The sequence below is a fragment of the Arachis stenosperma genome, chromosome 6 (assembly GCF_014773155.1).
Source record: "Arachis stenosperma cultivar V10309 chromosome 6, arast.V10309.gnm1.PFL2, whole genome shotgun sequence".
NCBI classification, from domain to species: Eukaryota; Viridiplantae; Streptophyta; class Magnoliopsida; order Fabales; family Fabaceae; genus Arachis; species Arachis stenosperma.
The window spans coordinates 135,639,348-135,663,348 of record NC_080382.1 but is presented as its reverse complement, the minus strand read 5'-3'; the positions used below and the strand labels follow the sequence as shown (position 1 = coordinate 135,663,348).

At 31.8% G+C, this 24,001-nt stretch overlaps 3 protein-coding genes across 3 annotated transcripts; 1 reads left to right on the top strand and 2 right to left on the bottom strand.

Moving 5' to 3' along the window:
• The first annotated feature begins 1,703 nt into the window (after positions 1-1,703).
• LOC130934723 (uncharacterized) lies at positions 1,704-2,078 on the top strand. Its single transcript, XM_057864263.1, has one exon. The coding sequence runs from the start codon at positions 1,704-1,706 to the stop codon at positions 2,076-2,078; it is 375 nt and encodes a 124-aa protein (XP_057720246.1).
• A 2,563-nt stretch (positions 2,079-4,641) lies between these two features.
• LOC130934722 (uncharacterized) lies at positions 4,642-8,577 on the bottom strand. Its single transcript, XM_057864262.1, has 4 exons — positions 8,511-8,577; positions 6,117-6,964; positions 5,626-6,038; positions 4,642-5,544 (listed from the first exon to the last, which is right to left on the bottom strand). Exons 2-4 carry the CDS (start codon positions 6,850-6,852, stop codon positions 4,642-4,644), a joined length of 2,052 nt encoding a protein of 683 aa, XP_057720245.1. The 5' UTR covers positions 6,853-6,964; positions 8,511-8,577.
• A 7,306-nt stretch (positions 8,578-15,883) lies between these two features.
• LOC130935702 (probable protein phosphatase 2C 76) lies at positions 15,884-22,466 on the bottom strand. The gene is made up of 9 exons (XM_057865573.1): positions 22,117-22,466; positions 21,365-21,628; positions 19,920-20,047; positions 19,707-19,805; positions 19,435-19,593; positions 19,023-19,109; positions 18,246-18,337; positions 17,068-17,142; positions 15,884-16,472 (listed from the first exon to the last, which is right to left on the bottom strand). The coding sequence occupies exons 2-9, from the start codon at positions 21,613-21,615 to the stop codon at positions 16,161-16,163; spliced, it is 1,203 nt and encodes a 400-aa protein (XP_057721556.1). The 5' UTR covers positions 21,616-21,628; positions 22,117-22,466; the 3' UTR covers positions 15,884-16,160.
• Positions 22,467-24,001: the final 1,535 nt, after the last annotated feature.

Below are 24,001 nucleotides of genomic sequence, written 5' to 3'. Positions count from 1 at the left end.
ACTATGTTGCACCATTTTCTCATCCTCCTATCTTTTATGTATTTTCACTCTTAAATTTTATCTCCAATTAAATAGGCTTTTCAATTTTCACCTATTAATTTATGACAGTTCATTTTTTATTTAATCATTTAAGTATGTCCTAAAACTACTATAAATCAGGTATTTGAAAACTGATTTACTTAAATTTCTATTATTAGAGAAAGCAAACAATAACTATTATCACATTGTCATTACAAGCCTCAATCAGAACCATTAATATGAAAAAACTTTGCAACAATTTTATCTACAATTTCAGTATTAGCTAAAAACGTCCCAGATGATCAGAATAATGAACCAACAATTATCCCATTTTCTCCCCCTCACCTCTCTTCAGAGCAACTAAGATAAACACCGCACATGATCAAATTTATAAGCATAAAAAGATTCAAAGTTTACAGCAATTTCAACAACATTCAGAATTACAACAATTTAGAATATAAAATTATATCAAAATTCTATTCAATATTACAAAATTAACAAAATAAAAAATGAAGAACTGAAGAACTCTACAAAAATTCATATAATTTAACAAAATAAAAAAATAAGAACTCATTGCAGCAATTCATATAATTAACAAAATAAAAAAAATAATTGAAAAATTGAAGCATGGCAGAGAGAAGAAAGAAGGTTCAGAGTCCACGGCCGTAGAACATATGCTTGGTAGGACAGAAATGGTCAACAACAAAAGCTTCGAAATTTGAACTGATCACCAACGACGATAGAATTTTCAAATCGTGCTTCTGACAACAGATGCTTCAGAGTTCAGACAATTGGACGAGTTCAAATTAGGGTTGAGGGAGGGCTAGGAGACGTGGTGAGTGACTTCCTTGAATTAGGTAGGTGAGTGTTTTTTTTATTCAACGTTCTGGTTAATTATCGATTTGGCCGATTTTTTATCAAATTTTTACAGACAATTCTAAAAATTAATTAGACCGACTAAATGATCGATTTCCAATTAATTCAGTCGAACCGGTTGAATTTATTCAATTTTTAGAACTTTTATTTTCGTTGTCTTTGTTATGTACATTGATATTTTTTAGATCTAAAGTAACAAATAGTAAAGTAAATACAAGATACTAATGTACTATAAAAGGAGATTAAAGCAAACGAGCTAGCGAAAAAATGGGATTCGTTAGTTCTCGTAGTTGTTATCTCTCTTTTTTGGGCATGAATTCGATATGCAGGAGACGTTGTATACTGAAACGTCAAAAATTTGTTTGGCACATCGGTCAGCCATAAACTTTCAAATAAAAATATTTGTTTTTTTCGAATCTTTTCTGGCAATTCTTTATAAAAAGGGGTCAGTTTTTTAATTTTTTAAGTTTCATATTTAACTTAATTATTAAAGTTAGTTATACTCAGTATTTAATTAACTATTACTATCGCTTCTCTCTTCTTCCAGGTTCTCTTCCTCCCTTTTCTCTGCCGTCGAAAGCACCGCCCCTTCCATTATTTTTCCGTTCGCGGACAACGATTGAAACCTCCCACCGTCTCTCCTACTCGCTCTGTGGTCGCGCTGCCAACTCCTTCCCCCCACTCAATCATGGTGGCTTCGGCAGCGTCTTATCCGGCACGTCCGATTCAGGCCGCAGCCGCTGCTACTGGTCTTCTGGGCCGTGGGGAGGAAGAAACAGAAACAGCAGGGCTCCTCTTACGGTGGATCCATGGATTTTCGGGAGCAGGTGTTCTTGAACGGCAACGTTTACCAGGGAGAGATAAGGAAGGGGAAGTGTCGGGGGAGTGGGGTTTATTATTATAGTATGAGTGGAAGGTATGAAGGGGATTGGGTGGATGGGAAGTACGAGGGTTTTGGGGTGGAGACATGGGCAAGAGGGAGCAGGTATAAAGGGCAGTTTAAGATGGGATTGAGGCACGGTTTCGGGGTTTATAGATTCTACACTGGGGATGTTTATGCCGGGAAGTGGTCGAGTGGGCAGAGCAATAGCTGTGGAGTTCATACTTGTGATGATGGGAGCAGGTATGTTGGGGAGTTCAAGTGGGGGATTAAGCATGGTCTTGGACACTACCATTTCAGGTAATTTTTGGAAGGAGTTGAAGGGGACATTAACATAACAGGAGATACTTAATTCTAATTAATTTAAACTAACATATTTCTAATCTTTTGATATAAATTTACATATATTTTTGATATAATAACAATAACTATAAAAAAATATTTTTAAAATAATTTTATTGACATAAAAACTGCAAAAAAATATTAACTAGCCAATCACATTAAATTATATTTAGAATGATTTTGATCGTTAGATTAAAAAATATAAAAGATTTGATGATTCTTCAATAAAAAGACACACTAATAAACCAAATAAGTTTTGGTGTTTTGGTGCCCAAAAGAAGATTGACGTACCGTGCCTTTTTTTTAGGTAAACCTTCTGCAATTTTAAAACACATCTTTATTCATTCGATTGTCCTCTTTTATTAGGCGAGAATCTCGTTCAATGATCCATTCATCATTGGATTCAAGATCCAATAAACAAATAGGATCATATATGTCTCCTTTTATTTTCCTTTTTTTTGTTTGGCTTCAAGTTAAAAGTTGTAGTAATAAAAATAAAAGTAATTTTAATTTTTAGGGATAATTTACATGAATAAATAATTTGAGATTGAAAATTATGTAAATATTTTAAATAAATTTTTATTAAATATATATCTGTTTTGAATATTTTTATATAAATAAAATCAATTTGATTCGATTTATTACTCAACATACTAAATCAATTGATTTGATTTATATTATTAGAATAAGCGTATAACAAAAACTGATTTGACATGTATAATTTTCAATCACAAACTATTTATTCATATAAATTATCTGACTTTTGTTTTTGCAAATGATTTCTCCTTTTTGAATAAATTTGATTAAAGACACTCTAATTTCTTTCCCATCCCGTGACACTATACAAGTGACACTTAAGACATGAAAGACTACTGATTAGAACTCTTTGCACTTGTAATCATAAATTGTGTTTTTCTAATATAGTAATACTTAACATAAAGATAATGTAGCTAAAAATTAAGTGTAGTTAAAATGTTGGAGCATTCGACTAAAAGTTAATAAATGTTAATTATTAAAGGATCTCCGGTCCATCAACACAAACACTATATATATATATATATATATATATATATATATATATATGCAACTCTTCCAAAGCAAGCTTTAAACATAATCACCTTTAATCATTCTTCCTCAGCGTTCGTTTCTCCTCTCTCCTTTACTAATTATAAGATTTGTAGACAATTTACTATATATATATTTTGATTATTAATTTCATTCTTCTATTTATCAATAATTTTACATTTTAATGTTTTGACTTTTGAGTATTCACATGCAGTTTTAAACTCTTGATATAAATCATGACCATTATATTCTCTACAAATAATATACCTTTAATCATGACGGTTTGTTTAATTTGTAAATAATAATATCATCTTTAATATATACAATATCCAATCTTATTACATAAACCAAAATATCCTCCGGAGAGACATTGTGGGTCTGCTTCTGGTTTATATAATGATTATTATTATTTGATGCACTTTTAGGATACAGTGAGAAAATAAATGAGAAAATAAACTGCCTTTATATTACAGATCAGAATTACTAAAAAGAGCATGAAGCAAAACAATATGTGATTTTCTTTTCTTTCCAATTTATAAAGCCATAATCATTCCTAAATTATCATCATCTAATTATATGCTTATATCATGAAAGGTGTTCATAATAAAGTGGTTACTTTTTATTAAGATATTTTTATATGAAAATAATATTGTAAACAATTAAATGGATTAATTTAGTTAAATAGATTAATATGTTTGACTAAATTATCTAACAATTTGTAATATATATTATCTCCACATGAAGATAACTTTATAGAAATAGTTATTTTAATAATAATATACTTGAAAAATGACTTCAAATAAAAACTTAGTTATAATGTTTTTTTCCCCTCTTACCATACCCCATGTTAATTACCTGAAAACTGCTTTCTATTTTTTAAGAAAAATAAAACACAACTTTTTAAGATTAAAAAATAAAAGAAAAAAGAAAAAAACTATTCCTAAGACTAAGAGGTCAAACATGCTAATATTGGATAAGAATCCTCCTTAACGTAATTACGAAACGAAAATAACAACCATCAAACTAATGGTACAAAGTTGTGCTATCATATAACCTCCACTAGAACCTATTGTGAAGGCATTTGCTTTGCAAGGCAGAAAACAAATTCTGTATCACCACCGGAACTAAAAATAAACAATGAAAGTGAAACTTGTATAAAAAAGCATCATTGGAATTGAATATCAAACAGAAATTTCATAGATGTAAGTAAACAATGAATTTGATGGAGTTACCACCACAAAGACAGAATAGGCACCAAAACATCATACCAAAACTTCTGATTTAATCATTTTGCTTGTAGAAATGACTATCATTGACCTTTTAGCATATCTATACCTATATGGAAAACAAAGTAGTAAAGCACTATAGGCTGTTCACACTGTGCAGAGTTCATCTATCATTCTTTTTCCATCTACCATCCTTTCTACTCTACTCGGTTCTGAAGCATATTTCTCAGGTAACTAACTTGTGTCTTCCTTTGATTTTTCAACATTGGCTTCATTCTTTGTCTGAAGGAGGTCTAAAGAGGTGGCTGCTGGATCCAACTCTTGACAACCCTTTGGAGCATTAGGAGCTTCTTGTCCTGTAAGCAAGTAATTAGGAACCTGATGAGAGAATCGAAACATCTCCACTTTGGGAATCTTCCTTACCAGATCATGACCTTCAATCCTCTGAAACACTGCCACAAAACCATCAACCTTGATAAGTGGTGTAACTAGTACACCTTGCTTGTCATTGAAATCATCAAGTACTTCCACCATATCATACTTGTGCTTCACTTCATCGGGAGTATCTTTATTCCAATCAGAAGACCAGTTTCTATAAAGGGCCCAGATATCCCCCTTCCTCGGAAAGATGCGAACGATTCCTCTGTTGCCTTTTGTCCATCTAACCTTGTGGGAAAAGGAATTTAACGATCCAGTTATTTCACGTTTGCCGATCGTGAAATCCCCACAAGTTTTATAAAAACCAGAACCTATCCAATCCATCGGCCCCAATTCTTTGTTGCTTCGAGAGTTAAGCCAACTGACACTCATTTTAAATGGCTTCGTTGACATCACCTTTTGAACTTTAACATAAAATCTAGGCATTTTATCATCATCATCGTAAGCTGCCCAGACCTGGTCCTCTGCAAAGGAATTTTCAGCTCTTTCCAAGTCAAAATTGTGAAAATCAGAATCAGCAACGGGAATCACATAGCAGTCTTGGTTCTCCTTTCCAGTATCATCAGATGTGACGGGAACAGGATCACTTTCCAGATGTCCATTACCATTAATGGTGGAATCTTCATGCTTCTCCGAACCAGTTGTTTTGTCATTTAACAAGCCTTTTTGTCTCACATTTCCTTTGTCCTTGTTCATAACCTTATCTTCCTGCTTCTCTGAACAAGTTTTGTCCTTTAACGTGCCTTTTTGTGTCTCGGTTCCTTTGTCCTTGTTTGTAACCTTATCTTCAGCTGTTGATTTCCATTCTTGGAGTTTCTTGCGAATCTCATTCTGTGCTTTATTGATCAACATGTTTCGCAATTCATACGTTGACAACTCTCTCATGCTGCGATGCTTGTTAGTAAAACGTGAAAAACCATGTGTCGTTTCTATACCCATGTGAATGTCATCTGATCTCATTTTCTTTACAGTTCTTTGGACATTATTGAAAGAACCATCAGACCTCTTGTACTTGTGACTGCTCTCCCTTGCAGCAATTGAAGGAGCACCCTCACATTTGCTTCTTGATTTCACAGTTGCCTGCTGCTTAGTAGATGCAGCTGGAGTAGATGCTGAACTATCTTTGCTAGCAAAACCATGCATTCTTGAGTGAGGAGCGTACTGGGAGTTTGTGTTACTAAAAGAAGACCCGCCTCGCATACTGCTTGATTCTATGTTTTGAGAAACTGAATGAGTTCTTCCTGGATTAGTAGTGGGGTGATCCCAACCACCAGCACGAGGCTGAGAATTTTGTTGATGTTGCTGAGCGGACCAATTAAAAGACTTAACACCATCAGCAGGTGGAACCTTCTCTACAGCCACAAACGCCTGATTACAGTTTGGACATCGTAGCGCAACATTCAAATAAATCCTGAGATATTGAAGTAGTGTACTACAACGACTACAGATAGTCCAAAAGGTATCAACCATTCTATATGGAGGAGGAACGGATGTTGGAGGAGCCTGAGCATTATTACTTCCAGTTCTTGCATTTGGAGTTGCCATCCTATTTGGATTGGGTGCTTTTGGTTGCGACACAACGTGGTTGGGAGCATTATGCTGAAACCCTGTTGAACTCCTCTTCTGATTATATGCTAGTCTTCTCGCCTTATCTGATAGCAAAGTCCATGCCTCAGAAACAAGCTTAAACGCACCGTCTGCACCTGGAGACTTGTTTTTGTCAGGATGAAGAGCGAGAATCAGCTTTCTGTACTGCTTTTTAACTGTCTCATCATCAGCAGAAGGAGTCACTCCAAGTACACCATACCAATCTGTTACTCCACTTATTTTTTTCTCGGCGGAGATATAAACATCCAAGGTTGTCACAAACTGGGTAAGACCCTCCAGTGCAGGATACAAATTAAGAGCCTTGAGAGCAAACCTTTTTGCACCAACGTAGTCCTTTTCAGATAATTTCCTCTCTGCCACTTCTTTGGCCCTAACTGCCTCATCTTTATTGCACTCCATACTTTTCTCTTGTCTCAACTCTTTACGTGTGGCTTCCTCACATAGTTAGAAGACAGAGAAGAGCATAAACCATGAACACTGGATTTAATAATAACACACATAAACCTTCAATCTGCACATGAAACAGAGAAGAGGGTGAAAAATGAGATATGCCACTAAAATTCTTAATTGTTGAGATTAAAGTGATGAAACATAAGTTATGTTTAAGCAACATTTCAGTTATGTGTTATACATATTCAAAAGTAGTAATAACAAAATCTATGGTTTAAGCAATTCAACATATTTTAACCATTGGATGCCTATAGTCAGGTGTTTCTCTATAGGCTTTCCAAAACCAAAAGATCAATACGGCATAATTTGCGAAGGCTACTAATTATTTAGCAAGTAAGGACCAGTAAAACTTTTCAATATAAAGTGTATCTCCTTCTGGAACATAAATGCATTTGCTCTTGTGCAAAAAATACACTCTAAACAACTTGGATCTTTTGTGAGCTTTCTTGAAAGAATACACGTTGCTTATGCAGATGATCAGAATACACCATTTTGAAAAGCCAATGGAAAAAACAATGTCACTTGTCGATACTTGAACTCTTACAATAACTGGTAACCTTTAGCCAATACAAACAAAAGTTCATGTTTCTATACAAGGGTACAAAAACAGGGCAAAGCTGTCTTCTCTGTTTCCTTCGTAAAAGTTTGAAAACAAGGTGACATGTTCATTATTATTATTATTATTATTATTATTATTATTGTTAGTAAAAACATATAAAATGAGAAAACCGTTAAAAGAAATCAAACAAACACTGTAAAAGTATCCATCCTCTCCATGCTCAGTTGAATAGACTTCTGAGCATCCATTACAAATTATCGTGACTTTGGAATGGAGAAGATGCATTTATATTAAAATGAACTTCAAAAAAGGTAAAGAACCCGCAACTAACAGCCCCTTCTCAACTACTAGTAGTAAAAAAAATGGTCAAATAATACCTTTTATAATCATTTGTAAACTCAACTTAAACTCAATAAAATAATCCTTTTTTTTTCTTCTTCTTTAGGGATAGCAATAACATAACACTTCATCTTGCCTATAGGTAGCATGCATCAATCGATCACAAAATCGAGAGTACCAACTCTGAATGTTCAACAAATAATATAAAGACGCAATAAGTAAAATTGCCTCAAAAAAAAAAAAATCCACACAAATCCAATTTAAAATATCATGACCACCCACATAACGTTAAACCCTGAACCACGTACCACAGAACAACAAACCCTAGCAAAAGAAGCTTAGCATAAAGAAAATGGAGAAAACAAAGTAAAGGAACAAAAGGATCACGTTGAAAACCGAGCCATGAGTGTGCGAATGTTTGAAAAATCAACCTCGCTTATTTGGAGGGAAAATGAATAGCTCGCCATGGATCTAGTTACATGCAGCTTTTCAATTATTTATTTATTTATTTATTAAAACAACATGTAAGCATGTAACAGTGGAAATTCACAATGTGGAGCCATGCAAATACAATACATACAGAAACCAAAACCCTAAACTCTGACGATGAATACAGGAATCTAATAACGAAACAAGATTAATAGTAAAGAACACACAAGATTTTCTACGTGCTTTGGAATTCGCAGAAGTGACGAAGGAGTGAAATTACCAAAAATGGAGGGAGAAGAAGACAAAGAGTATTGTTTGCGTGTGACGTTACGAAATTTGAATCTCAGAAGACGCATTGACCCATCTGTCAAGCCAGCCGGGAATTCATTTTCTTTCTTTTGTTTTGTTTTTTTTTTTTTAGTTATTGAGTACACTGTACACACACAGTCAGAAAGTCGTACACCATCTTATAGAAGAGTGAGGATCGTGGATCGTCCTGACAAGACGAATTGGATTATTGATTAAAAATAATAATTAAAAATAATAAATTTTAATAATTTTATTGTAATTTTTTTTATATTCTCTAAATTTTATGTTTTCAATTCTTTTTCTTCAAAATTCACATTATGCAAATTCTATTTATTAAAAAATTATACTTTGTAAAATCAAATATTTTTATTAAGTAAAGAGTATTATATTTTTTATTAATTATATAAATTTTAATTATTTATTTATTATATAATTTAAAATAATGATTTGTTAATCTAGTTAATAATTTATTTTTTTTAAAAAGATAAAACATAGAAACCCAAAATTGCTAATTTAATTATTACCCTAACATATTAATATTCGCCATTTTAAACCCACGGCTTCAAGTTAATCAGGGTTAAGTTTTAACTTTTAATAACATGATATTTATAAATTCTGAGTAATTTTTTATTTTTTATTTTATCAAAAATAGAAAGATTCGAACTCACAACTTTTAAATAAGTATGAGGAGATTATATCATTCTGAATAATTAATTAATAAATTAATTATTATTTAAAAAAATTAAAAAATTAAATTATATTTTAAAAAATAAAAATAATTAAAATACGAATTTTAATATTAATTTTAAAAAATTTAACTTAAAATAAAGTCAACGAACTAAATTAGAAGAACCGGGTTCAAATGAGCCCAAGCTCACTATATAATACTTCAAATTTAGTAAACATTCAACTTCATTTCCCATTTTTCTTTGTATTTCACCAATAGAGAGAGAGAGAGGAGAAGAAAGGAAGAGAAATCCTAAACCTATGCAAACTTCCACCCTCCATAACTTTTGATTTCGAGCTTTGATTGATGGGCTGTTTGCAGTCATGTAATCTTCTTGTCAAGCTTTTCGATTCTAATCCAACAAAGTGGTAAGAATATCTAAAATTCGTGTCCAGTTCTTCCTCCTCTATATTTGTACGTTTTTTATTTTGGAGAGGTTGAATTATTGTGATTTTGATTGTTTAAGAGTATTCTATCACAAATTATAAGTAGATTTTATTCCAATTTTGAGTGAGTAAGGTAAGAAAACTTTGAACCTTTGAACCTTTGTAAATTAGTGAATTAGTGAATTTTGTGTTAATTATTATAAAATTGTGTGAGATTAGATTGTGTGCATATGAAATTGAAGTTAAATGGAAGGTCTTAAATGCTTAATTTGGAGCAATTGTGGCTGAACTAGATGAATTGGAGTTTGGAACATTTGGAAGCTTGTGTGGAGAAGAGGGTTTTGAGGTATTTTGGTTTAGGAAGGAATTGGTCAAAGTATGATTTTAGTTTTTCGTAGTTAATGTATAATATTACATAAAAACTTAGGTTAATAGATTTTAAGATATTGTTGAATTGGTATGGTTGATGATGGCTTAGCTTGATATGTGATTTTGGTATGTATTATGTGTGTTGACATGAGTGTTGAAATTGAACTTATATGAGGAATTGAATTGAAATTGGAGTTTGTATGTTGATTAAAATTTAAAGTATGTGAATTGACATGTTTTGGTAGTGACTAATGTCGTTGTTGAATTAATTATTATTTAAAAAAATTAAAAAATTAAATTATATTTTAAAAAATAAAAATAATTAAAATACGAATTTTAATATTAATTTTAAAAAATTTAACTTAAAATAAAGTCAACGAACTAAATTAGAAGAACCGGGTTCAAATGAGCCCAAGCTCACTATATAATACTTCAAATTTAGTAAACATTCAACTTCATTTCCCATTTTTCTTTGTATTTCACCAATAGAGAGAGAGAGAGGAGAAGAAAGGAAGAGAAATCCTAAACCTATGCAAACTTCCACCCTCCATAACTTTTGATTTCGAGCTTTGATTGATGGGCTGTTTGCAGTCATGTAATCTTCTTGTCAAGCTTTTCGATTCTAATCCAACAAAGTGGTAAGAATATCTAAAATTCGTGTCCAGTTCTTCCTCCTCTATATTTGTACGTTTTTTATTTTGGAGAGGTTGAATTATTGTGATTTTGATTGTTTAAGAGTATTCTATCACAAATTATAAGTAGATTTTATTCCAATTTTGAGTGAGTAAGGTAAGAAAACTTTGAACCTTTGAACCTTTGTAAATTAGTGAATTAGTGAACTTTGTGTTAATTATTATGAAATTGTGTGAGATTAGATTGTGTGCATATGAAATTGAAGTTAAATGGAAGGTCTTAAATGCTTAATTTGGAGCAATTGTGGCTGAACTAGATGAATTGGAGTTTGGAACATTTGGAAGCTTGTGTGGAGAAGAGGGTTTTGAGGTATTTTGGTTTAGGAAGGAATCGGTCAAAGTATGATTTTAGTTTTTCGTAGTTAATGTATAATATTACATAAAAACTTAGGTTAATAGATTTTAAGATATTGTTGAATTGGTATGGTTGATGATGGCTTAGCTTGATATGTGATTTTGGTATGTATTATGTGTGTTGACATGAGTGTTGAAATTGAACTTATATGAGGAATTGAATTGAAATTGGAGTTTGTATGTTGATTTAAATTTAAAGTATGTGAATTGACATGTTTTGGTGGTGACTAATGTCGTTGTTGAATTTGGAATATTGCATGACTTGTGTATATCAATATACTTTTATAAAAGTTTGAATTGGTATAAGGAATGAGATATGAATGATGTATGTGGATACATTCGTTGGAATTTGGATTTGGTACGTGGAGAAATGATTTATGATGAGTTGAGATTGAGGGTTAGAGAATCATAGTTTTAAATCGAGCGAGGATTATAAAATAAGGATTGATGTTGTTTTCAAAAGAAATAATTTGGGAAAAATATTGATTTTGAGCGTTGTAGAATTTTTAGGTAAAAATGAATTTTGATCAATTTTGGCGGGGCATAACTTGGCTTTTACACTCCCAAATTTTGTGAAACTCGTATGAATAAAAATTGGGTTCATAAACTTTATGATGTTCAAAGAACGAAATAAAAATTATTTTTAACGAAAAAGTTATGCGCATTTGAAATTTAGGTCGTAAAACTGAATTCTGCAGCAAATTTTTGAAAACTAGAAACTCTGGTATGCGTGTGTACGCACACTGTTGTGCGCACGCACAGACCAGAGCGTATGGGAAGCTTGTGCATACGCACAAGGGGGTGTGCGTACGCACACCTTGGGAATTTTACAAGTTATGTGTACGTACACCAAGGAAAGCTCGTCTGGTGCGTGCGTACGCACAATACCATGCGTACGCACGATGCCCTGTTTTATACTAAAACTTTTTAACTGCTCAACCTTCCCGGCAAGCTTGTAACCCTCCAAAACCACTGTTTTGTTGAAAATTTGTGATTTTTAAACTATCAACCATTCTTCTAAGTTTTCTAAATTTCTGAAAATTCTGTTTAAAATCCGATAATTAGAATTAGGCTTAAGAAAGAGAGTGAACCTATTGACAGAGTTAAATTGACATTGAAGAAGAGTTGTGAAGTGAATAATTTAATTTATGATGCATGGACAATGTTAAATGATTGAGATATTGAGGATGACGAGATTGATTTTAATAATGACTTTTGAAGGAATTGAAATGATATTGAAAATGAGATTGAATTTGATTGTCATATGTCCCTGGCTAAAAGGCAGTGGCGTGTCCACTTACTTCGGGTATAATTGGAGATTCCGGGTAAGATGTAATGGCGTTGTCTACTTGCTCCAGGTACACAGGTAAGATGCGAGGGTTGCGATTTGGTCCCATTTGCTCCATATTTGGTGTTTTTGTCCAGGGTTTGCTACTAGACATGTTGGGTTTGGCTATATAATCGACAGATGAGACTCATCGACCATAGGACAGACATACATCATATGCATTTGTATGATTTGTTTGGGTATGCATTTGTCTTGGTTTGCTTAATTGCTTATTTGTAATTAATTGCTACTTGTCCTATCTATTGTAACTGCTATCTATATCTGTGTTTTTTTTGTCTGTTTTGTTTGTACTTGTATCTAAGAGACCGCTCATATGGTGGAGGCGTGATGAAAATTATTTCACCGGTGATTCGGAGGTTTGGAGGAGACAGAAGGTGCAAAGTTAGACTAGGACTAGAATCCCTGAGTAAGATTATCTATATTATTGATTAAGAATAAATTTTAAAATTAATCTAAGTGTCGGAATTTTAGAAATGCCTTTGCCTTTTTCAGGATCTTATATATTATCTATGTGGGCACTTTCACCATATTGAAAACTTCCGGTTCTCATTCCATACATATATTATTGTTTTCAGATGCAGGATGCGAGGCACCTCATTAAGTATTATCTATGTGGGTTGTATATATATATATACATATATATACTCTGGCCGGCCTTAGTTTCGTAGGTCGACTTTGGAACTTAATAGATGTATCTTTGGAACTCCAATCTTTATATATATGTGTATTATCCTTTATTTTTATCTTGTTTATCCGGCTTACGCGCATCTTTGAGAGTGTGATATGTTTTTTTTTTTTTTTTGTTTAACTTCTTCTTCAAGACTCCTAGATATGAATTCTTTCAATTATAATTATATACGTATCTCTATTTTAGATATCGTGATAGGGTGTTACAATATTCATTGGACCAGTTTAGGTAGGTCTATAAATAATTTTTTTTAAGTTTTAACTTATGAAAAGATATAATATTAATGTTTGGTATAATTTTCAAAACCAAATTATAACTTTTTAAAAGTTATTTAAGTGTTTATAAAAAAATTAAAAAAAAAATTTATCACTCTTTTTTTAAAATAAATATTTTTAAGACTAAAAAATTAAATAAAAATATTTATTTATAAACTATTTTTAATAACTGTGGTTTGGAAAAATTAACCCTAATAACTTGTATTTAGAGTGGATAGTCTCACTTTCTAATAAATAATCATTCTTTTATTATATATTATTTTTAAATTATTTTCAATCCCTATGGTCTTCTCCGGAAAATGAAAATATCACCGTCATATAAGCCTTCTCTCTAAATTTGTTTTCCTCCCCAGCCACACCTATTCGTGCCAATCAAAATTTAATTATAATTTTTGTTTTTTGAGCAGATTGAGAAAATATTTATATCTAGAAAAATGTTTTCAAAAATATATAAAAAATAACTTCAAGAGAGACTTGTAAGCAGTGACGGGTCTAAAAATCTAAGAGTAGAGGGGTCAAAAATTAAAATTTTATTTCATCAAATATAATGTTATATATTTGATAATAAATATAATTATAATTAATTTTTTAGTTACAAAATTAATAAATACTTATCAAATGAAAGAATTATTTCAGTATTTATAATTTTTTCATAATTTTTTTATGGTCTTATATCTAATAAAATATAAAATTATCTATTTTTAAATATTTTGTTGATTAATTTACTTTATTAAATATTTATGTGACGGTGAATTGTATTTTTATGTTTTATATTATTCAAAAATATGACATAAAATAATATAAATTAATTGCACTAAATTATTATGTAAATTTAAAATATATTAAAATATTTTTATATAATAATAAGAATAAATTAATAGAAAAATAATAAAAAAGGAATAACTAAATAAAATTAGAAAAAGAATAATATTATTATAAATAATATTAAAATATTTTTTATATGATTATAGAAGTTAAAACTAATTTTTAAAAAAATGTAAAAAAATTCTAAATCAAATAAAAAATACAAATAATATAAATGTATGTAGAAAAATTTAAACCTTAATATATAAAGAATACTAATTTTTTTTACTATTATTATACTATTATTTTTATTTTATACAATGCATCTATTATAATAGTATATAAGTTTAAAATTGTTAGAGGTGAAGGCCACTATTTATCCAGTTACCCCCTGAATTCGTCCCTACTTGTAGGATAATCAATTAAAATCTTAAATGAATTAGTCCGTTTATTTTTTTTCACTTCTACTTTTCTACACTATTTTTATCCAAATCATTCTATTTTTTGGATAGAGATCTTTAAGGCTTTAATATTTTCTTTAGAGTAATAAGATAAGTATGTCTTGAAAAATTCTGCTATGATCAATCTATTGTCTCTTTGTTAAAGTAAAAATTTAACTAAGCTTGAGAAATTTTGCAATAAATTTATAAATTCTTAAAAAATTATCAGATAAATTCTTGAAGAATTACAACGATAAATTTATCAATAAAAACAATATTTAGATTAATTAGCTATACCTAGTTTTAAATTATTCTCAACTAAATACTCGAAAAAATAAATTTTTTATTTACATGAGGAGAGACTCGAAAGCCAGACTTCTAGGCAGAGATGCGACTAATACCACATGAACTGCATCAGCTAGAAAAGGTCTATTACAAGGAGTTCAAAGGAATTTGTCTTGAGGGGAAAAAATAAAAAGAATTTGGTCGTAAGCTTAAGGTTAGCCCCATGTCGATAAAAAAATTTAGCCCCATCTTCTAAAGGGGTTTTGTTACCTTCTCTGCTCTTTACTCCGTTTTTGCTGAGAACAACTGCGAAAATGTTAAAAAATATATATTCATTATTTTATTTGTATTTGTATTTTTTATTTTTATTTTAATATTTTTCATTTTAAAATTTTATAAAAAAAAATAAAAACAATAAATTTTATATTTATATTTTTTTACTTTTTTTTTTACAAAATTCTAAAAACAAAAGATAAAATAACAAACCAAACACACTCAAAAAATGGTAAAAACTCAGGTGCATCGACTTGATATGACTCTCAACTATCAACTTCACGTGAAATCTGCACTTGAATTTTCACCCTCAAAAAATACCTTATTTTTGCCGACTATGCTTGTGTTTAAAATTCATATTCGCACACTGATTCCCAAAATATAACGTAGCGCCTATATTTGTAATTTTCTTATTTCAGTTTAAAATAATAAAAAATTACTTAACAAAAAATAATCCGCTATTTTTCACACGTTAATGAAAACAAATTAACTTGGCCACTTGGGAATCTGGAGAGAAGATCGATCATACCTCTTCAAGTAAAATTGTAATAATAAATATAATTTGTAGTAAGATTAATTTATCTCAATTTGAAAGTGACATCAATCTGGTAACAAAATTCACCCCTACTGAATCCAAGGTAGCAGGGAAAGAAATTTTTCGTGAAACCGATAACCATGCAATTTAGGGAACTCCAATCACCCATTAAAAGAGAAAAAATGCACACTGCATTTATTAGATCAAAACAAAATACCAAATTGATGCCTCTACAAACAATAAACTTAAATAGATATGGACAAATGCTGCAACCAGTTTTAAAGATCATAAAACCAAAATCAGAATACACGAGAGACTAAGATTACAAATACTAATGAATAAACAAATCGCTTGTTGTCATGCACAGTGAGCCACCATGCATATCCTCACCTCGGTGTTCATTCGACTTTACCCCCAAAAGATCTAAACAATGCATTTGCGCTTTTCAAGTAGACTCCCCTTGCTTGACACTAGCTGATGCTGCTTCTGTTCTGTCAGGAACGGTGGCATCTGCTTTGTTCCTCTCTTGCTTGACACTAGCTGATGCCACTTCTGTTTTGTCAGGAACAGCGGTATCTACTTTGTCAGGAACAATGGCATCTACTTTGTCAGTACCAATGGGTTCTGTTCTGTCATGATGGAAGCGCACCACAATGCATGTAATGTTATCTGCACTGCCACGAGAAAATGCTGCTTCTGTTAACTTACGAGCAGCTGCCTCAGGCTCCTCTTCTGTGCAAGCAAGAGCGATGGCATCCTGCGAACAAACATTAGACAGGTGACTTCAGGCAGAACAATAATCACACATCGTTGAGAGAGAGAAAGGGTGGGGATGGGTTGGTTTAAATGAATAACCCGAAGATTTTGGTTCCATTCTACCGGACAAACAATAAATCTTGAATAAAGCACACACTCTAACTCCAGTCTTTATAGCTTCAATAACCAGTCTGTATCTCGCATCACTCTCGCTACATTCCAGAGGGCATAGCATACAAGGGCAAGGACGAAGAGGTCACAACTCAACAGCTCAGTACAGAACATACTATTTGTTTAATCATTCCCCTCCGACCTTATCTTCTAATTTTACTATTTTATGATAGGTAATCCTTTATAGTCAATCAAACATTATTGCTCAAAAGTCAAAACATGGTATTTCATGACAGGTTCAGTAATAGTTAACTGAAACAGGCAACTGTATACTCATTCTTTTAACCCCGATTCTTTTACCACCTATATAAACTTTCAGGATGCTCCACACCTGCCTGATTAGAAAAGAATTTACAGCATAAAGTATGTGGAGACGGATGCAACAAAGAATTCAACCTATGAAGGAAAGAAGGAGGACAGCTTACATCATTTGGTACTACATCCCAAAGTCCATCACTTGCAAGAATCAGCAATTCAGTTTGTTCATCTATCTCCTGGTCCTGAAAATAAACCAGGCTATGAATTTAATTCTCAAAATCTTCAGACTAAGCAAATTATCAAAGTAGCCGAACAAATAAAAAACTTCACAATAAATCAAATTATCAAAAGCTGCACAACGGTCTTAAAATAGAAACACCATGCTTAACATCTCAAATGGAAAATGTAACTAGGATTGAGGAGAACTTGAATAGTTACCAAAGGGGGAGAGGGATTGGGTACATTTTATCAATTCAGAATCAGAGAAGATTGAGCAAACCTCTGTTTATAATTTTTTTTGGGTATCAAGCATCGATCAAAGAATGTAACAATTTTTTAAAGTGATGCTTATTATGGATCAGAAAGTATAATACTATTATTCCAACTGTATAATTTTGTAATTCTGAGTTTTCTTCTTCCTCCCTCACGTTTTGTTTTCAACACAGCCAGAAGTAAACAAATCATACACAACATACTAAGCTTGAAAGCTGGAACCAATTGAGGAAAATTTTCCCCTTTTACTGACGAGATACAGCTGGTCTATTGTCATCAAATTATACAGACTGGATTTCAACTATGTACGAAGTATTTACTATAACCCTTCCCTTATTATAACCTTTTTTCTTTTCCTATTTCCTGAACCCTAGGATAAGATCCCTAGCACATGGCAATATTACCATGTTTCTAAGGGTTCTAATTAATCTAGTAGCAGGAAACCTCTCCACTCGCAGGGGGTAACACTCCAGGTCATCTGCATTAAGCTACCTCTCTATTTCCTAAATGTTGCCATCTTTTCCACAACTTGATGCATTTTTATTGTTACGAAAATCAATAAAAATAAGAAATAAAAAAAATCAGCTCCCTAAACATCAGTAAAATGTAGGGCATATTTAAATTATAACGTGAGCTAAACTTAAGGTCAAGACAACCCATCACTGGCTGACTTGATTGTCCAGTGCTAAAATTTTAGGTTACCCCCTTGTAAAATTCAAAAATTAATTGTTTCTGCTAGAGGGCCTCATGAAACATAATATACATTTAATATTAGGATTTTGCATCCATGCTATTAAAATGATTATTAGAGTGAACGATCGCAGGAAATTACACAAGGTAAAGTAAGGATCACCTGGATCTCAGGTTCTGCAACAACAAACTGCTTCAACATACGATTGCCAAAGGCGCGAGACATTGCTAGGACACCTCCTACCCTCCAAGTACCTGACAAACAAAAACACCTGTAAATATCAGTTCCCCAAACTAAATCAATTGATTGATCAAATTCCATCCCTTGGATTGAAAATAAATACCATTCCAATCTAGTACAAGTTGTGAACATGGAATCGTGGATACTACTTGAATACATCAATAAGATTTCAATAATATGTTTACTTCATCTATAAATTTGTTTCATAAAAGATGGAACATGTAACATATTTTATTTATCCTAACTCCACAAAACCCATAACATTGATCTCATTTAACACTTGAACGTCTTAAATTTTGTCCAAAACTTGCAAAAGAAAACTTAATTGATTAAGGGTTGAATCAGAGAACTTCTATAATGTTCTGTATTCTCGTGTAAGATTACAAGAGTTAAACACATTTTACAGGTAAAAGGCAATAAAATATTTGGCATGTCCACCACCCTAGCACAATCACACCATTTATATTTTACAGCAACTAAACCCTAACCCATTCAAAACTGTTTCAACACTGAGTCTATGCAAGCTTCCAATGTCAGCACTAATTGATTCAAAACCAGCACTGGTCAAGGATAATGATTATAATATGACCATCAAAGAGTGACCATCCCCATTCTAGAGTAAAGTAAATGGTGCCAGAAACAGATTATTAAGAACAACTTAAAAGAAGCTGTTTGTATTCTGATAATATCACATCTCACCTGCCCACATGACAACACCCCCAGCATTCTCAATTCTCTTCCGTTCATCACTTCTGTTTGGCTTATGATCCTCGGAGAGAGCAATTGCTGCCAAACACAGTAACAGTTGGTTTAATGAATCACACCATAACCAATCCCTAAAATGCATTCAAATGGAAACAAACATGAAACTGAAGCATAGGTCAAAGAATATCTTCCGAATGACCTCTATAGTTAAAGTACACTTTTCACCATCAGAATATGGAAACTTTTTTTCTTATTTAAAGAAGAAAAGAAAAAATGCTGATATTAAACAAATATTATGAAAAGTTGCAACGCAACAGATATCAGAATTTATATCCCACCAAATCCAGTATTATGTTCAATACTGACTATAATCAAAAGAAATCATAAATAGGTCAACTAATAGTACCTTTACCAGCCTTCGATATTATAGTCCTAGAATCTCCAACATTAGCAACATAGAGATGGTTATCAATCAAAACAGCGGTTGAAGCAGTAGAGCCATCATCCCGGAAAGTATCTTTTTCAGAATCCAGAAATTGAGAATCAGTCCCTTGATACGTTTCACCTGCAGGGTTACATAAGTTAATAATAGCAAAACCAGATTATTGAAAACCAAAATCATTTTTAGCATGAAATTGGTTCCAGAACAATAAAAAAATCAACTTAGTGTGAACATACTTATAGCCAATTTGGCATCAGTAAAAAATTTTGGATGCTTCATGAGATTATCAAAGAGATGCTCTTTCAAATACTCTGCAGCACGAGAACCACCATGACCTGTAGGGTATTTGAATTTTTTTTGTTAAATTACAACAGTTACATAATTGATTATCAAGTATAATCATCGAGAGCAAAGATCTCCAAGCAAATAATGATGCTGGAAAATCATACCATCAAATATTCCAAATAAACATACTGAATGACCACCAATCTTCAATGTTTTAATATCATAAAAATCCTCCATCGTTACTCTTTTTCCTCTGAAGCTTGAATACCCACAGCTAAGCCTTCCATCCTCACTGCCAGTTGAAAAGTGAAAACTTTCAGCATAATACAATATAGATAGGAAAAGTCACAGACCAAGACATGAAATCCGGTCACTCAAGCAAATTTAAATTATTCATTAATATTATCCCTTAAGCACAATTCAGAACAAAATTTAACATTCAATAAAGATGGATTAAATAGCAGAATAACAAGGGCTATTGAGAAGAATTAGGAATTTAACAATTTCCATGATTGCTTGAGTAACTTGTCATTAAAACTCAAGATTCATCCATAATGTAAATTACCTTCCAAAATAAAAGGACAAGGCCTTTTCAAGGTGCTTTACCTAAAAGTATTGAGGGATAAGGAAACTTTTCCCATCTGGTGTTTTATTTACATGTGTGGTTTCGTGATTTTCCCTCCACTCCCCCACCAGGTAGGAATGAAGGCTTTGCAGCAATTTCGCATTTTGCTCTTAGGTTAAGGAGGATTATCCTCCAAGTCCTTTGCAACCTATTCTCTTCATTTAAATGACTTTCATTTTTCATCATATAAAAGGACATTCCAAAGAGATAATTTCTCTCATGGCTCTTCTACTTTTCTTCCCTCCAACCTTTTCCGTATATTTCTCTCAATCAAATGTAGAAAAGATAAACCAACATATCAACATGATGACTTAATCAATTTGCAGGTCTCATCAAGGGACTGCACTCTCCAGATCTATTCTCCTAGCATGAAATCACCCTGTTACTGCCTTTGATATGCTTATGTGTATAACATCCATTTGCAATTTTGCATATCTTGATTCAAACCTCCAAACTGCTCGCAATCTAAGAATACCACCAAAAGGTTAATTTTGGCAGTGATGTTACCTGAATACCCTCCCTGATATGCTTATGTGTATAACACTAAAAAAAAGCTTAAAAAGCTGTTTTAGTGAACAAAGTTCATACTAAATCAGAAAGGTGATTTATTTTCAATCTAAAGATCAAACACACACAATTTAGAGAATTGGCAATCATATTTTGGTAATTTGACATCAGTAAAACGAAAGTTCTCTTTGAAATGACCAAGCAAAAGTAAATCTGATTAATTTTCACTTCCGAATAAACATCACTCTATTAGAACGTAAAACTGACTCTCCCAAAAAATCATAATTCTTTTAAATGTACAGTCATACAGGAATCCAATCCAAGTTAGATGCTGCCATCCTTACTTGACCAAATGTTTCCCCAACATGGTTACCCCAGACTACAGGTCATATTCCATCTACAATTATCAAGAAATACATACTTTCTCAACATGTCAACACAAATCATTGAAAGCAAGTTTCTGTGTATCACAATCACCTTTTCCACCCTCCACTTGCAAACCGGCCATCATCATCTTTCTCTGGCATCATATCCACAAGGGAACCAGCACTTCTTGACACGGAACCCGTATCCACCATCATCACTGTGAATGTCTTAAATTGACGAGTAGTCGAATAAGAAATACTAGGGACAGCTTGCAAACTCCTCCTAGTGTTGTTTATTCTCACTCGTTTGGCAAAGGTTCCAGCTTGAACAACCAAAGACCTTACACAACTGCTGCATACCATCTAAACGACCAACCTGCCAATTCACATACAGAACTAACTAAATCAACCCAAAGATGATTTAAGCTAATGAAAACGTGGACAAAAAAAGAAATGGAAAACAACAGATTCATCGATTCGCAAATCCACAACTCAGATTCAATCCAGTAAGTCGCGCTAAAAATGGTACCAATCATTATCATCTGACAATAAGCATTTATACTATACGTTCTCGCTGGATCACATTCAATCTATACGTGTTTTAAACTGGTTTCTTCAGGAGGCGTAAAGGGATAATTAGAAGATAAATAAATAAATTTGTTTCATGGAAAGGAAATTCACCAATTCACAAATCCACGAAGACTAAAACCAAAACAATGTGATGACAATAATCACAGCCACTATTAATCGATAATAACATCCCATTAAAACATTATTTCTAGTGAACCCATCGAGTAAAATGTTCGAAAATAAATAAAACACAAAAGCTTTGGTTCCTTCGAAAGGGAAGAACAGAATCAAAACCTGGTAGAACGTTCAACTCTCTAAGCTAATGCAACATCGATTCTAAGAAAAAATTGAATGCGATACTGCGATAAAAGTGCGAAAACAGGTGCTGATGGTTCGGTTTTTTGGATCCGAGATGAAAAGGATCAGATCGAATTAAGCAGGAAAATGTGGCGGCCAGTGGGGATCAAGAATCAGGAACACGTAAAAGGTTGGGGAGAAGAATCGAGTGCAGATGGTATCTGCAGTTGGAATCTAGAAAGTGGAATCCTAAAAATGAAACCCTAAAAAGAGAAAGAGAGAAGAGTTTCAAGTTTTTAACAGAAGAGTGAATAGAGATTTGGCAAAAGGGACAGAGAAAAAAAAGGGAGGAGAGGAAAAGAGTAACAAGGATGGAGAAAAAGAGTGTGATATATATTGCAACGTGGAATTGTAAAACTTTGCCAAGTGTACATCTCATACTCTCCTTTTTCGGACTGCTACTACTATCCATTAAGGCATTGTTCGGGTTAATTAATAAATTATTATTTGCAAAGGATGAAATGGCATGTAATGGAAGCAGGTGGAATTTTTTAATGGACTTCATTATTTCAATATGAAAATTAAACATGGAATGGAAAAAGCATAGCAAATAATGGGACCAATTCCATCTAATCCCTCCAATTTGTTTAGTGGTGTTCCAACCCGAGAAACCGACGTGATCAAATGAACTTTTAAGTTTTAAACCATTTGATTGATTGTAGTAGGTTTTTTTTCAAAATTCAGATCCAATTGAATTCACGTGAATTTGATAATCAAAAGTTTTTAAATAATTTAAATAATTTGACTATATTTTTATCTAATGTCTCTCAATTATTAATTTTATTTGAATTTTCATCTTTTTTACATAAAAAAATTATTTTTTGAAAATATAATAAAACTATCAAAATTTATTATTTTTATTATTAATTAGTTATCAATATTTAAAAATATATGATAAAATATATTATTAAATTATTAGATTAAAAAAATTAATCCAAAATAATTAAATTAATAACTAAGCAATAAATAAAAATAATAAATTTTGATTATCGTCTAATATTTCTTGTATTTTTCATTTATAAAAAGTCAAACAGCAAATAACATAGAATATCAGTTTTACATTAAAAAAAACATTCTATATATTGGACTAATAATAGAAAAGAAGTGTAATATTCGATTACCAAAAATTTTAATAAGTAAAAATATATTTTTTTAAGTAAAAGAGCTTAACACAAAAAGTGGAATACCAAAAGTACAAAAAAGATTAAACAACAAATAATAAAAAAAAAACAAAACTTAATTTATAGTCATTTTTGGTATTATCATCAACAATCATTGGAATCAACTAGATACTATCTTTTGTAGCACATAAACGATCTATTGATAATTTTCGCTATATCTGTTTCTTGACTCCAAAATATTTTATTATTTTTTTATCAGTGTATGTCAGATAATAGCAAAAAATTAATTAACCACATTTTACGCTCTTCTTTTTTTACATACATTCGTGTCCAACTCTCAAAATGTTGTTTCATTATCTTTGGAATAGCTCATAATCTATCACAAATAAACAACCACGCATACCACACCTACCAAGTAAACTCACAATCAAGAAACAAGTAGTAAAAATTCTCAACATCTTTTTTATATAATACATATATTATCATTCTGATAAATAACGCCTAACCTACATCATTTCTCTTTAGTATTGACCCTACTAACTAACACAAATAACGCGAATAACTTAATTCGTGAAAGTATTAAACCTCTATAAATAGTACTAGTGAAACTATAGTTTGTACTACTTTGACATAGTATTTTCGCTTGCAAAACATGCACAAATGAGTTAGTAGAATAAATGTCTGATTTATCAAATTTTTAC

Bases quoted from the DNA above. Each gene is read 5' to 3' on its own strand.
- LOC130934723 (XM_057864263.1), top strand. From the start codon at position 1,704: ATGGATTTTCGGGAGCAGGTGTTCTTGAACGGCAACGTTTACCAGGGA.
- LOC130934722 (XM_057864262.1), bottom strand. From the start codon at position 6,852: ATGGAGTGCAATAAAGATGAGGCAGTTAGGGCCAAAGAAGTGGCAGAG. The intron at 6,039-6,116 runs GTGGTTGGGATC...GCAGTATGCGAG, and splicing joins AAATTCTCAGCCTCGTGCTG to GCGGGTCTTCTTTTAGTAAC. The intron at 5,545-5,625 runs GTTACAAACAAG...CAGGAAGATAAG, and splicing joins AATCAACAGCTGAAGATAAG to GTTATGAACAAGGACAAAGG.
- LOC130935702 (XM_057865573.1), bottom strand. From the start codon at position 21,615: ATGGTATGCAGCAGTTGTGTAAGGTCTTTGGTTGTTCAAGCTGGAACC. The intron at 19,806-19,919 runs GTATGATTTTCC...AATACCCTACAG, and splicing joins TTTATTTGGAATATTTGATG to GTCATGGTGGTTCTCGTGCT. The intron at 19,110-19,434 runs GTACTATTAGTT...TGTGTTTGGCAG, and splicing joins AATATCGAAGGCTGGTAAAG to CAATTGCTCTCTCCGAGGAT.